This window comes from Rhinatrema bivittatum, chromosome 6 (assembly GCF_901001135.1).
Source record: "Rhinatrema bivittatum chromosome 6, aRhiBiv1.1, whole genome shotgun sequence".
Lineage (NCBI taxonomy): Eukaryota > Metazoa > Chordata > Amphibia > Gymnophiona > Rhinatrematidae > Rhinatrema > Rhinatrema bivittatum.
Genome location: NC_042620.1, coordinates 263,892,025 through 263,906,546, shown reverse-complemented (window position 1 = coordinate 263,906,546; position 14,522 = coordinate 263,892,025). Strand labels below are relative to the sequence as shown.

At 49.5% G+C, this 14,522-nt stretch overlaps 1 protein-coding gene across 2 annotated transcripts in view; it reads left to right on the top strand.

Moving 5' to 3' along the window:
• LOC115094242 (inactive serine/threonine-protein kinase TEX14-like) overlaps positions 1 to 14,522 on the top strand; it is a 285,279-nt gene that overhangs the window by 240,830 nt on the left and 29,927 nt on the right. For both annotated transcript variants that reach the window (XM_029607078.1, XM_029607080.1), the window contains exon 16: positions 8,287 to 8,423. In XM_029607078.1, coding sequence (XP_029462938.1) covers positions 8,287 to 8,423 — 137 coding nt within the window. The remainder of the gene's footprint in view (positions 1 to 8,286; positions 8,424 to 14,522) is intronic.

Below are 14,522 nucleotides of genomic sequence, written 5' to 3'. Positions count from 1 at the left end.
CTTGGTGATCCAGAACTTCCGGATCCAGGTCCGACAGCTTCTGCATTGGCGTCACGACACATCGAGCCGCTGGGACGAGGGAGGGAACATGAGTTCCGTTAGGGCTCCTCTGTTCCTGGCGTGCCCCACCGTCAAGTGGTGTGGGACTATGGCCATCTGTTACACTTAGCAGTCTAAACGCCACTCACGCCTGGCCTGTCTCCTCTGTACCTGTGCCACCATACCGGGTTTCAGAGCGAGATGGACGTTTACGTCCCCGGCCTTACCCTCGAGGACTCCGGAGACCGTCGGGGTCAACAATCTTCACCGGCTCGTCTTGCGGCGATCCACGTCGGATGGTAAGTACCCGCTTCGGCGGCATTCCCATAGAGTTGTGTTCTCCCATTCGGACCGTGGTTCGAAAAGTTCTGGGTCATGTGCCTTTTAGAACTGTATTAGTGTCACATATCACTATGTTAGCTATGTTAGCCACAATATCAGGAGAACCCCTCTATCTTCTTGGGATTGCAGCAGGGCTTCTTCTCTTGTCAGTAACAAGTCCCTGTGCCGACCAATGCTCTGACTCTTGGTTCCCTCCCAACCAAGGTCCAGCTGCATTGGCTGATCTGCTAAACATGAGATTCAGCAACCATTGCCCCATGTACAAGTCCACCTTGAGGCCTGGCCACAGGTCTCAGTGTCTCCTTGTACAGCATACAGAAATGCGGGTACCACTTACCGCTCACACACCTGCAGGAGCCTACATGATATCCTCCATTGGGACACCTCCTGGTCTCCCATCTGGTCAGATATCAGAGCGGCCACCCCACCTTGTACCAAAGTCCCGGTACACTCCCCCAGGCGCTACGAAGTGCAGAGGGGAGAAGGGAGGGGGGTTGGGGAGTTTTAATTGCACTATTCTTTCTTTTAACAGAAAATAGTTACTCTCCGCACATCCTGGACCTAAGAAAATCCAACTTTCTTTAGACGTCACAGGTACAATGGTATCTTTGGTTACCATCGCTCCATACTGCAGTAAGTACATTATTTTAATGTTTCTATGTGCTTTATGGTGAGTCAACATTACAACCCCAAGCTCTGCCGCCGGCACCAGCTTCGGTAAGTGAACTGTCTCTTGCATCACTGTTGGTGAATGCTGTTTTCTCTGCGGAGTGTAACATCATTCACTTTCCTTTCAGTACATGCAAGGAGCTCTCACTTTTTTCAGGACTCACTATACATTTACTAACTGGGATTACTGTCACTGCCATAAATCCCTTCTGTAACACTTCTGGACACCAAAGTCTTAAGACCCTCTTGTCCAGCATGCGCACAGACATTCTGATACATTGTTATATGTCCCTGCGCATATTTTCCATAACCTCAACCTTTCAACTTTTCATGGTTGGGCTATGGGGTTTCTTCCCACTATGCATTTTTCTCATAATTCAAAACTGCTATGGGTTATATTCAGTGACATTCTATACTCAATGGACCTAAGTGGTTTCATTGCTTTCGTCCCTGATTCTTATCCCAGTTCGAACTAGGACCTAGTCTCCTTCGACTCATGCTCGCAATTCCTTAGGGTTATAAAGTTTCTCCTGAAAGCTGTCAACCCATTATGCATCTATTGCACTCCAGCATAGTTTCTCATAAACTTCCTGGACGTTGCACCCATGAGTTATGCCCTTATGCCTTCCAATACTGCTTTTGCAACAATTCTTTGTGCATACAGACAGACAGCATAGGGACAATGTGCTTTCCAACTCATAAGCACGCACAACCTCTTAGCTGCTCTGCTAGACAGCTGCGCAGCTCTACCCTTGGCCCTTGTTCACTTCATGCGTCTTTGGGCCACATATCTAAGAGATTTAATGAACGCTCTATCTGACCTTCTCCACGTAGGTTCTATCCTCTCGAATGGTCTCAATTACATGTGTACAGGGCAAATCTTTTAACGCTGAGTTTAACTAAACTTTCCTCTGCGTCTGCATCATTCCATACGATGCACAGGTTCTGCTCCCTACACATGTTTCCTATGCGTTCCCTTAGATGCCTTTTCTTCCATCAAAGGCCTCTTCAATATATCTCTTCTGCTGCCTCTCGTAGCCAGCATTCTTCTAATGTTGAACTGGGATGGGGTTCAGTATTCTTTTCCCCACTCCCTGACTGAGATCAGTATGCTTCCCATACTTCTCAATCCATCATATCAGTAACCTTTTATTCCCTCACCAGTCAGTCCCAAATCATAGACTTACTGATGTTCTTAGGTTCTGGTAGCGTCACAAAACCTTCTAAACATAAATCTTGCCGTTTAATATGGCAGGCTTTACCTCCTGACGCTAAAAAAAAAAAAAAAAAAAAAAGAGGTATTACCCCTTTTACTTTTCCACCATTTTTTCTTACTCCCTCGGATTCTGTTCTCCAGACATCCTCCACATAGATACACCTTTCTCTTAGGAGGTGTATCGTTTTGGGAGTTGGGTTCCCGTTTTCGGTAATCCTCTCTGAGTCGGCTTACCATGGATTATCCACTGATCAAGCCGCCTCTATTTCTCTAATCACGGAATGAACATATATATTCTCCTTATAAGTCTCATACATTCTACGTTTGAGCCTTTCCATTCCTCTCTTCCACAGTTTGGCAAGGGAACTTCTTTCCCTCTTAATGTCATTCCTGCCAGCAGGGTCCGTGAGTTATGCACTCTTTCCATACTCACCTGACTCCGTTCCTCTGCCACTGAGTAGTTCTACGCATTCAACTTTCTATCCTTTTCAGGTAGATGTTGTATCTCCTTTCCTCAGGAAATACTCTATTAATTTTTCCTAACCTCTCTCTCTCGCCCTAGGGAGAGAGTGGGTTTTCCACATTCCTGGACAGTAATGCTGCGCTTACATTCTATCTACATTGCACTGCATTCCATGTGAATTCCACTTGACTCTTTCCTTCATGCAAGGGTCAAGCTGCTACTTCCAGTGGCCACACAGACCTAATCCTTCTGATTAAGTGGTCTATATTTCCTTTCCTACCAACAAGCAGACATTTCACTACAACACTGTGGGTATCCACATACTGTTGTGTCCGTCTTAGCCTTAACAGCTTCCCTTTGGTTACTGCTGCTTGTACTTTTTTTTTTTTTATCAGGTTGCAGCCTGGAGTCCTCTCCATACCTTCGCAGCCTATTATTGCTTACATTTGACTAGCCGGCATGCTCCATGTTTGGCCAGTCCGCCTACTCTTACTTTTTTCAATTCACTACCCAACATCCTTCCACGAACCCATTATGGTCTTGCGGATGCCCTCCGTTCCCATTTCCACCTCAGTTGTTACGCCTTTGCGCATCTGCGGTGTATCTGGTGCATTCCCGGGCATCCTCAGCTCGGTACTCACCCATTTGTGAGGACTACCATCCTGCTTGTCCTGTGAGAAAGCAAATGTTGCTTACCTGATGTAACAGGTGTTCTCACAGGACAGCAGGATGTTAGTCCTCACGAAACCCGCCCGCCACCCCCGCGGAGTTGGGTCTGTATACTTTTATTTTAGTTTCGCTTGCGCTTTTTAGCTATAAGACGAGACTGAGGGAGACACCTGTGGCTCACAGGGATAATTGCAGGCTGGGCATGCTCAGTGCACCCAGTGTGCCAGTGTCAGTCAAAGCTTGTTGAAACTTTGACAGAAAAGTTTTCCGTACAGGGCTCCATCCTCGATGTCACCCATTTGTGAGGACTAACATCCTGCTGTCCTGTGAGAACACCTGTTACATCAGGTAAGCAACATTTGCTTTCTCTAATTAAGTTTAAAAAAAAAAAAAAACAGTTTACAGAAGAGGTTTTTGAAGTTTTGGGAGCAGCGCCGGTCTGACCCTCCCAGGGGGTTGTCAGGTCCTGAGGGGACCATGCCCCCTGGTTCAGTAGGCTGCTGAGGCTTAGGGTTGAGGACCCTGCAGGTTATTTCCAGCCCAGCCAGGGTGATACCGGGGAGCTCGACTCACTCACCCCAGCCGGACCGCTTCAGGACCCGCCGAGGGACAGCATCGTAAAAAAAAAAAAAAGGTAAAAGTAATAGCTCGTCGTTCAGCTCGGGCTATAGCGGTCTGCGGCGATTCCCTGTCCTTCCGGCCCCCCCAATTGTTCAATTTTTTGTTTTGTTTTGTTTTCTTTGTTTTGAATTTGTGCCAGCCCGATTCCTGATGCCACGCGGCACGGCCTGTGTGGCCTGCGGCTCGGCGCGCACACACGCCTTTCCAAGGATGGGCTGTGCTCAGCCTGCATCCCTGGCGGCGAGGGGACTTCGGGGTCGGCGAGGGGGGTGGTGGTGCGACGGAGCGCAATGACGATTGCCTTCGGGGAGCTCACTTCGTCCATCCCCAGACAGCTCCCGGCCAGCGCGGGAAAAGCCGCCATTTTGGGCCCGGCTCCATTAGCGGCAACGATCGCGGCGCCGATCATGGGGGAGGGTCCGAAATTCACCGCCCTCCCTCTCCCCACAAAGACCGGTTCCACGGTCAGTTTCGCCGGCAGGGGCTAAAGGAGAAGGGGCAGGGGACAACGCAGGAGCAGATTCTGATGTCTCCTGCTCCTCCTTTTCTTCTGATTTTATTTTGGCGATGCATAGGGCTTTTAAGGCCTGCAAGACCCATAAACGGCACTCTTCGACGTCAGGAGGTCCCGAGGGGCTACAGCCTGTGGACAAGGGCCGCTCCCGGTTGGGGGCCACGGCAGAACCCCCGCGGTCAAAACGCCCATTGCGGACTCTCCCTCCCTGGGAGGACTCGGAATCACCTTCAGAATCCACGGATCAGGAGGATCTGGGAGGCCATCCCCACCCCCTGAGAAGGGTAGAAGGAGAGCTAGGCCCTCTCATTCCCGCGATCCTGGAGGAGTTAGGGATCGCTACACCTCCCAAGGAGTCTTGTCTTGGCTCAATGGATCCCGTGCTGTTGGGCCTGAGTGGTCCTCCCACGACCTTTCCCTTTCATTTTTCAGCTACGGACTTACTCTTTCGGGAATGGGATACCCCGTACTTGGGGTTAAAGATCAGAAAGGCTATGGATAGGCTTTATCCTTTGCCTGAGGATGCCTTGGACGTTCTGCGAGTTCCCAAAGTGGACGCAGCCGTGTCAGCGGTGACGAAGAGGACTACTATTCCGGTCACGGGGGCCACGGCGCTGAAGGACCTTCAGGATCGGAAACTGGAGGTCCAGCTTAAGAAGATATTCGAAGTATCCACCCTTGGGGCTCGAGCGGCAATTTGTAGTAATTTCGCGCTACGGGCTGGACTGCGTTGGGTCCAACAGCTTCTCGCCAACAAATGCCTGTCGGAGGAGGAAGCCCGACAGGCTGGCTGCCTCAAGGCGGTCGTGGCTTATAGTGCGGATGCCCTGTACAATCTTTTGAGAACTTCCGCGCGCTCCATGGTTTCGGCTGTCTCGGAAAGGAGACTATTGTGGTTGCGGAACTGGTCTGCGGATGGAGCCTTTAAGTCCTGGCTGGGCTCCTTACCCTTTAAGGGTAAGCTTTTGTTTGGTAAGGAATTGGAAGACATGATTCAGTTACTGGACGAGAAAAGGGCTATCGTCTTCCGGAGGATAAAGCGCGTCCCAGGGGGACCTTCTCATCTAGATCATGGTTTCGGGGAAATCGAAAAGTCCGTACCCCTCGTCCAGGTACCTCTTCCCCTTCCTTTCGGTCGGGGGGGGGGGGGGGGGGGGCAGGCAGCAGTCTCAGTCCTTTTGAGGAAGGCACTTTGGTAGACCTGCTTCCTCCCAGTCGGCCCCAGGTGGTAAGACCGCACATTGATGTCCGGCCAATCCATCCCTCCGTACCCAGGGTAGGGGGCAGATTGTCTCTCTTTTACGAGGAATGGACCACAATCACGACGGACCAATGGGTGCTCTCGGTGATAAGACACAGCTACGCTTTAGCTTTTGCATGCCGACCCAGCCCTCGGTTTTTCCCTGAGAGCAATCGTTCCAGTACCACCCCTGGAGCAACGAAAAGGGCATTATTCCATATACTTCATTGTTCCAAAGAAGGAAGGGTCCTTCCGTCCCATCCTAGACCTAAAGTGTGTCAACAGATGCCTTTGGATTCCTCGTTTTTGCATGGAAACGTTGCCTTTTAAAAGTAAACTGCTCTTTGGAAAGGTCTTGGAAGATATGATTCAGTCCCTGGGAGAAAATAAAGTTCACCGTTTACCGGAGGACAGGCCTCATTCTCGGGGTTCCTTCTCGACTCGGACCAGATTCCGAGGGAGTCGAAGGTATCGTCCAGCGAAGGCACCCAGCGAAGCAACAACCCTGGTCCCAGCCGTTTCGAAGATTCAGCAGAACTGGGTCGGCTCAGCCTTCTCCAGGGTCCAAGCCTTCACAATGAAGGGACGCTGGTCCACTCCTCGGTCCTGAAGGAGCTCCACGAAGACAAGAAGACCTTACACAGGCTCTGGCAGGCAGGAGCCTCCAGAGCGAAGTCACCACGATGCAAGGCACAGAACAACTGACGGAGCAGCCCTTTATAGGGCTGAAGCAGGAAGTCCAATAACAGGTGGGGCCAGCACACTTCCTGTGCCTGGCCCTTTAAATCTTGAAGAGAGGCGCGCGCCGGCGTCTAAGGAGCAGGAAACGGGGGCTGTGCAGGACCATGGCCAGCGGCCTGCACAGCGTCTGTGCGTCAGACGCAGGCAGGGCCTGAGGAGCAGGCCCTGACGTCGGCAGCAGCTCCAGTGGATACAAGCCATTCAACCATGGTCGTCTCCAATTCAAATAACCCCCCAACTACGCTCATCTCTCCTCTGGTGGGCGAACAAGAACAACTTGCGCCCAGGCCTACCCTTTCAACAACCAGTTCCGCAAGTAACTTTAACTACAGATGCATCCACTTAGGTTGGGAAGCACACATAGGCAATCTCCAAACTCAAGGGACTTGGACAAAACTCGAAGCAACATTTCAAATCAATTTCCTGGAGCTTCGAGCTATATGTTATGCATTATATGCGTTCAAAGAATGTCTTTCACACAAAACTGTTCCTATACAGACAGACAACACAGTAGCCATGTGGTACCTGAACAAACAGGGAGGTATCGGCTAATATCTCCTTTGTCAAGAAGCCGCACAGATTTGGGACTGGGCCCTGACACATTCTATGTTTCTCCGGGCCACTTATCTAGCAGGCATACACAACGTAGTTGCAGATCGCCTCAGTCGTCAGTTCCATCCCCACAAGTGGTCCCTGGATCCCTTAGTAACGACCAGAATCTTCCAACGATGGGGCCAACCAATCATAGACCTCTTTGCATCCAAACTGAATCGCAAAGTGGACACATTCTGTTCCCTATACAAGCGGATCAACAAATTCGACAGGGACGCCATTGCTCACCCCTGGAACTCAGACCTTCTATACGTGTATCCCCGATACCGCTAATAACCAAAACTCTAGTGAAGCTACAACAGGACAAAGGATCAATGATACTTATAGCCTCGACAAGTATGGTTTCCCATACTTCTCGACCTCTCCATCAGAGAACCAATTTGCCTGGGTACAACTCCCACTCTCATAACTCAGGATCAGGGCAGGTTGTGCCATCCCAACCTTCAATCCCTATCTTTAACAGCCTGGATGTTGAAAGCTTGATCCTACAACCACTCTCTGCAGGTAGGAAAAGTTATGTCTACTTCTGCAGCTTAGAAACCCTGAGCTGTACCTGTGTAGGTAGGAAACCTAGGTGTGCTCATATCAGCTGATAAGAAAAGGCTGAATAGCTAGAATCATTCTGAAATGGAGGTCTTTGCTTGTTAATGTTAAATTTTGTGTGAAATTGGGCACTATGGAGTAAATAATCAAACAACCTGAGGTTTCACAAACCATGCTGGTAAGTTTAAACCATGAGGTTTGTTGCAGTAATGAAAACAAAATTATACTCCTATTTTTCTTTTCATTATTTCCCTAAAAAATTGCCTGCAGAGAATTGCTCCTGCTTTCTTTGCAGATAAGTTTTCTGCTGGCAATAATGTGTGTAGTTTTTATTATACAAAACTACATGTTGACCAACCTCTGGAGCTTGGAACACCTCTTAACAACGTAGGCAATAACAGAAGCCACCATTTTCGCAACTAAAATACTGATTTACCCATGGAAGTGTTTTAATTATTGTCATCTCCAGACCTGCAGTGATCTCAAAATCAGTGTTGCACTTAATTAATTTTTCCATGAATATGCCCCAGGATACAGAGTGACCACCTCCCCCTTCCATGTGTACTGAGAGAATGAGTCTGCAACACATTAATCACTATCTCCCTTTTTGATATCAGACAAGTGCTGTGCACTCACAGAGAAAGAGAAGAAGGGAAGTAGGCCCCAGCGCTGTCTGTCCCTACAAAGCATCATCGATCTCTCATCGCGAGCAAGGGTTATGCAGAGAGATAAAATCCAGAATGCAAACAAACAGGTACAAAATTATGACTGTGACTGAGGCAGGCTTCATAATAATGTTACGCTATCAAAGCTGAGTGGGCTATAAAATATTAGTATGCTCAGCTTGCATAGCAAATACCATAGGATATTCAAAATCTCCCCTTTATAGGACAATTTTCAAAACTTTTTATGCAAGTAACCTGCTGTTACCTACATAAAAAAGCCACTTAAAATTGCTCCACCTCATTGTGGTAAAAGTGCCTGCACTATTCATAGCATGGATACTTTTAACCATAGAAAAAGAGGGGAGGATATATCGGGAGAGGGAAAGTGGATTGCATTTTCAAATCCTCATGCATACTTCATGTATGTACATTTCCACCTATGTTAAAGCAAGTACAAAATATGCACTGATTAAATAGCCATGTTACCCACTGGCCCATGGGCAGTGTGAAAATTGATTCATTAAGGTTTATTGCAATTAAGACTGAAAGAAAGACTTTTATAAACATATATTAAAAATAATCAATATGAAGTCAAGTGATGCACTGAGGGGCAGATTTTAAAAGCCCTACGTTGTAAATCCATGAGGATTTACGCGTGCCGGGCCTATTTTCAAAAGACCCGGCAGCGCACATAAAGCCCCAGGACACATGTAAGTCCCCAGGGCTTGAAGAAATGGGTGGTCCGGGGGCAGGGTGGGGCGTGGCCAGAGGCCTCCGTATGGCCGCTGGGCTGGCAGGCGTAACTTCCACAAAAAAGGTAAGAGGGGGTGGGGGTGAGAAAGGAAAGTTCTCTCCAAGGCCACTCCGATTTCAGAGCGGCCTCGGAGGGAACGGGGAAAGCCAGCTGGTCTCCCCGAGGACTCGGTGCATGCAAGTTGCACTAGTGTGCACTCCCTTGCGTGCGCCGACCCCTGATTTTATAACATGCGCGCGGCTGCGCACACATGTTATAAAATTGGTAGCGCGCACAAATGTAGGCCGCGCGCGTAACTTTTAAAATCTGCCCCTGAATGAATAGGACATTTGTTCCATGGTCTCCCATCACTCATATTTCTTCTTCACTTTCTGTTTAGCTGATTAAAGTTTTTGTTCATAATGGCAAAGGAGCTAGGGAAACATTTTCTGCCAGCAATGTGGGTAGACCAGTCCATAACACCCAAATGGCCAGGTTATGTTTAAACAATTTTTATTAAGTTTATGCAACCTTAGTAATACAACACTAAGGAGGGCTGAGTTCTGAGCCCTCCTCAGGACATAAGTACAATAGAACAACAAGAAGAAGCACTGCCCCCCACTCCCACCCCCTCCCTCCCCACACAGAGTAAAGGAAGCCACCTTCACTCTGTGTGTTCTACTCAGGTAACACACAAAACATCAGATTTAATCATTCATGACAAGGCTGCGCGCCCAATGTGGGAAAGACTGAAGATAATTCTGCCACACCATCAGGAAATGTCGCCTGCAGCGCGGGGATACCTGGGAAGCCATAGACTCCATGGTCATCATTCCGTGAAAACAATTTCTCCAGGCCCAAAAGGACGGGTTATCAGGTGACCGCCAAACTGAGAGGATCACTTTTTTCCCCACTAGACAACTTTACATAGAAGCATACGTGAACCAGGATCTCATACCCGGATCAGTGAAATACACCCAAATAGCAGCCAGAGAGGGGTAATTGGAAAAGTATCATTTGGCAATTCGGCCATGTACTCTGCCACTTTGCGCCAAAATCGCTATATAAAGGGGCAAGTCCAAAATACATGGGACAAAGTCCTAGTAACACTCCTACATCGGGGGGCAGCTAGCTGAGGAAGCTATGGTTAATTTGAAAGGCCCCTTGTGGTGATACATGGGCTCAACTTAGAAATTTAAATTGTAATTCTCTCTAGTAAATATTGGCTGAGATCCTGGAAATACGCCTAAAGCATGTCTTCAAAATGGTCTGAGTAATAACAAAATCACCATCCCTGTTCCAGCGAGATTCCAAGGTTAAACACATATCCACCTTCGCACGCTTTTGTAATTGCTTTTAATACATGGACAAAGATGGGGCCTTGGTCTTTGTGAAACAAAAAACCCCGTAGGTGTGGATTCTCACAGGACAAGCAGGATGGTTGTCCTCACAAATGGGTGACATCGAGGATGGAGCCCACCACGGAAAACTTCTGTCAAAGTTTAAACAGAACTTTGACTGGCCCCTACTGGGCATGCCCAGCAAGGCACTGACCCTGCAGCCAGCAGGGGTCTCCCTTCAGTCTTCTTTTTTCCGCGCAGCAGTTGCCACGCGGTGAAAGGAGCTCTCTAACCACGTTCCTGACAGGAATCTGGAAATTAATTTCCTAAGAAAATTTGCCCCTCAGGGGTCTCCCTTCGACAAATTTTTTAGTCATCTTTCGGAACCCGGTAAGTTTTTTGCCTTCTTCCATCGACTGCCGTCGATTTTGGCCCTTGAGGCCTGTTGGCACTTACCGATCCCCAGCCTAAATTTTGGCTTTCAGTCATGGCAACGGGGTTCCGCCGTTGTCCGGATTGTACCCGTACTATGTCCATCACAGACCCCCACAGGGTTTGTGTAATGTGTTTGGGTAGTGAGCATGATGTCCTGACTTGCACCAAATGTGCCTTAATGACACCCAAGGGTCGCAAAGCCAGGATGGAGAAGATGGGGCTCCTCTTCCATGCACCCACCCCAACGCCATCGATAGCATCGACGTCATCGGAACCGGCACCGTCGAAGTTGTACCATCATCGCCAACCCTCCGGTGACCGTCCGCCATCGATCGCTTCTCGGCCGTCGACTCCCGTCCCTTCCCCGGATGGGCGAGGGGATCGGAAAGAAAAGCATCGCCATCGACGGCACAAGTCTCGGCCTGTCGAGGATCCACAACCATCGACCTCTGTTCAAGCCGAGCCACCGACAAAGAAGCCGCGAACAGACCGGACACCCTCCACGTCTCGTTCGCCGGCATCGAGGAAACCCTCACCCTCCCGGGGTGCGGGGGCCGTGATCCCACCGGTTACGGTGGTACTTCCGGCCCTGCCTCAGCCTCCCTCTCCCGTTGAGCCGGGTATAGTTACCCCTGGTCTCCGGGCAGAACTGGACCGGCTGGTCCAGGAGGCCATCGAGAAAGCGATGAAGAAATTACAACCTCCATCGGCACCGTCTCCGGCACCGGTTCCAGTGCCGCCCCCAGCACCGACACCGGCACCGGCTTCGCCACCGAGGAGGGAACCGACCACCGAGCCGTTGGTACAAGCGTTAGCACCGCTACTCAGCCGTATGGAGGCGCTCATGACGGCCCTTCCATCGGTGATTCCAGTGCCATCGACAACACCACCGTCTCCGACTGGATTCTCATCGGCAGGAGAAACACCGTTTCGGATTCCCCCTTCCGGGGTGGTTCCATCGGTGCCTCCTGGCATATCTCCACCGATATATCCTTCGGCTCCATCGATTCCGCGCCAGGCACCGATTCCATCGGCAGCACCGAAGCCATCGATGCCATTTCTGATTCCACCTACGGCACCGATTCCACCTCGGTTTCCATCGATGCCCTCAGAACCTCAGCCAGGTCCATCGGGGCTACAAGCCCCACATGATCCCTATGATACCTGGGGTGATGATGATGATACATCTTCTGACACAGATTTGCCTTCGCCGCCATCTCCTACAGAGAGTAGAAAAAGATCTCCTCCTGAGGATCTATCTTTCATTAATTTTGTAAAAGAGATGTCAGAAGTTGTACCTTTTCAGTTACAATCTGAAGCCGATGATAGACACCAGATGATGGAACTACTTCAATTTCTGGATGCTCCAAAAATCATCGCTTCCATCCCTATACACCAGGTGTTTTTGGATCTGCTCAAGAAAAACTGGGAATCTCCTTCATCGGTGTCTCCAGTTAATAAGAAAGCTGACTCCACATACCTTGTCCAGTCAGCACCAGGTTTCCAAAAGCCTCAACTGGATCATCGCTCTGTTGTAGTTGAGTCTGCGCAGAAGAAGGCCAAGCGTCTTAAGCCACACTCTTCTACCCCACCTACCAGGGACAACAAGTTCCTGGATAGTGTGGGACGAAAAGTGTACCATGGAGCTATGTTGATTTCACGCATAGCTTCATATCAGCTCTATATGACTCAATACAACAGAGCTATCCTTAAGCAGATGCAAGACTACGCTGACACGTTACCGGACCAGTACCAACCGCAACTTCAAGCCCTTCTTCACAAGGGATTTGAGGCAGGGAAGCACGAGATTAGGACCGCCTACGATATATTCGATGCTTCCACGAAGGTTTCAGCCACAGCCATCTCAGCCAGACGTTGGGCTTGGTTAAAGTCATCCAACCTTCGCCCAGAGGTCCAAGATCGTCTTGCTGATTTACCCTGCTTAGGCGACAATTTGTTTGGAGAACAAATTCAACAGATTGTGGCAGAGTTAAAAGACCACCATGAGACGTTGAAACAACTCTCGTCTATCCCACCTGAGGTGACCTCCAAGCAACCGCAAAAGAAGGACTCTAAAAAGTCGTTCTTTCGACCACGTCGCTACTACCCTCCGTCAACTAGGGCTCGTCCTGTACGGTCCTCTAACAGGCCTCAGCCTCGTCAGCCGCGAAAGCAAAGGCCTACTGTAGCCCCACCTCCTGGGCCTGCGGCGGGCCTTTGACTTCCCTGTATTGAGCACAAGCCAACTCCCTCTTCCACACATCCCTGTGGGAGGTCGTCTGTACCACTTCTTACACCGTTGGAAACAGATCACCTCAGATCAGTGGGTGCTAGCAATTATCGCACAGGGTTACCACCTCAACTTTATAACACTTCCGCCAGACTCCCCGCCCCTTCAGGCATGGAGTCTAACCAGCCATTTGACTCAATTACAACAAGAAGTATTCCTTCTTCTACAATCAAATGCTATAGAACCCGTCCCTCCTTGTCAACAAGGGAAAGGATTCTATTCCAGATACTTCCTAATACCAAAGAAATCAGGGGGACTTCGTCCAATTCTGGACCTTCGAGCCCTCAACAAGTATCTGCAAAAAGAAAAGTTCAAGATGGTAACCCTGGGCGCCTTGCTCCCTCTGTTGCAAAAGGGGGATTGGCTGTGCTCTCTCGACCTCAAGGACGCTTATACCCACATTGCGATAACGCAATCTCATCGCAAGTATCTGCGTTTTCTGATAGGCCACGACCATTATCAATACCGGGTACTGCCTTTCGGTCTGGCATCTGCTCCACGAGTCTTTACCAAGTGTCTCGTAGTACTAGCAGCATTTCTCAGAAAGGAAGGTGTACACGTCTACCCCTATCTGGACGATTGGCTCATCAGGGCCTCTACCCCTCAGTTTGCTCAATCCTCCCTAAAATTGACAATTCACACACTCCTTTCCTTAGGGTTTCTTGTCAATTACGAGAAATCTTGCTTGGTCCCATCTCAGACCTTATCCTTCATTGGGGCAGACTTGGACACCTTACAGGCAAAAGCCTACCTTCCAATTCAACGAGTCCACACTCTCATGTCCTTAGCTCGCCAGCTCCAGTCGCAACACACTGCCACGGCTCGCCAGTTCCTCATTCTCCTAGGACACATGGCATCCTCGGTTCAAGTCACTCCCATGACCCGACTAGCCATGAGAGTAACGCAATGGACTCTACGACACCAATGGATTCAAGCTTTTCAGCCTCTGTCCTCCATTATCACAGTCACACAGGCGCTACGCCTATCCTTAACCTGGTGGACGACTCGGGTCAACCTCCTTCAGGGCTTACCCTTTCTTCCATCGGATCCGCAAGTAATCCTAACCACCGACGCTTCTCACATCGGTTGGGGAGCCCATGTGGACGACTTCCAAACCCAAGGGTTATGGTCCAAAGAGGAAGCCGAACACCAGATCAATTTCCTGGAACTTCGAGCAATCCGCTATGCGCTCCGAACTTTCAAAGATCATCTATTCCATCAGATAATCTTAATCCAGACGGACAACCAAGTGGCCATGTGGTACATAAACAAGCAGGGAGGCACAGGCTCCTTCCTTCTGTGTCAGGAAGCTGCGCAGATCTGGGCGGAAGCCCTCTCCCACTCCATGTACCTCAGGGCCACTTTCTTGCCGGGAGTAGACAATGTATTG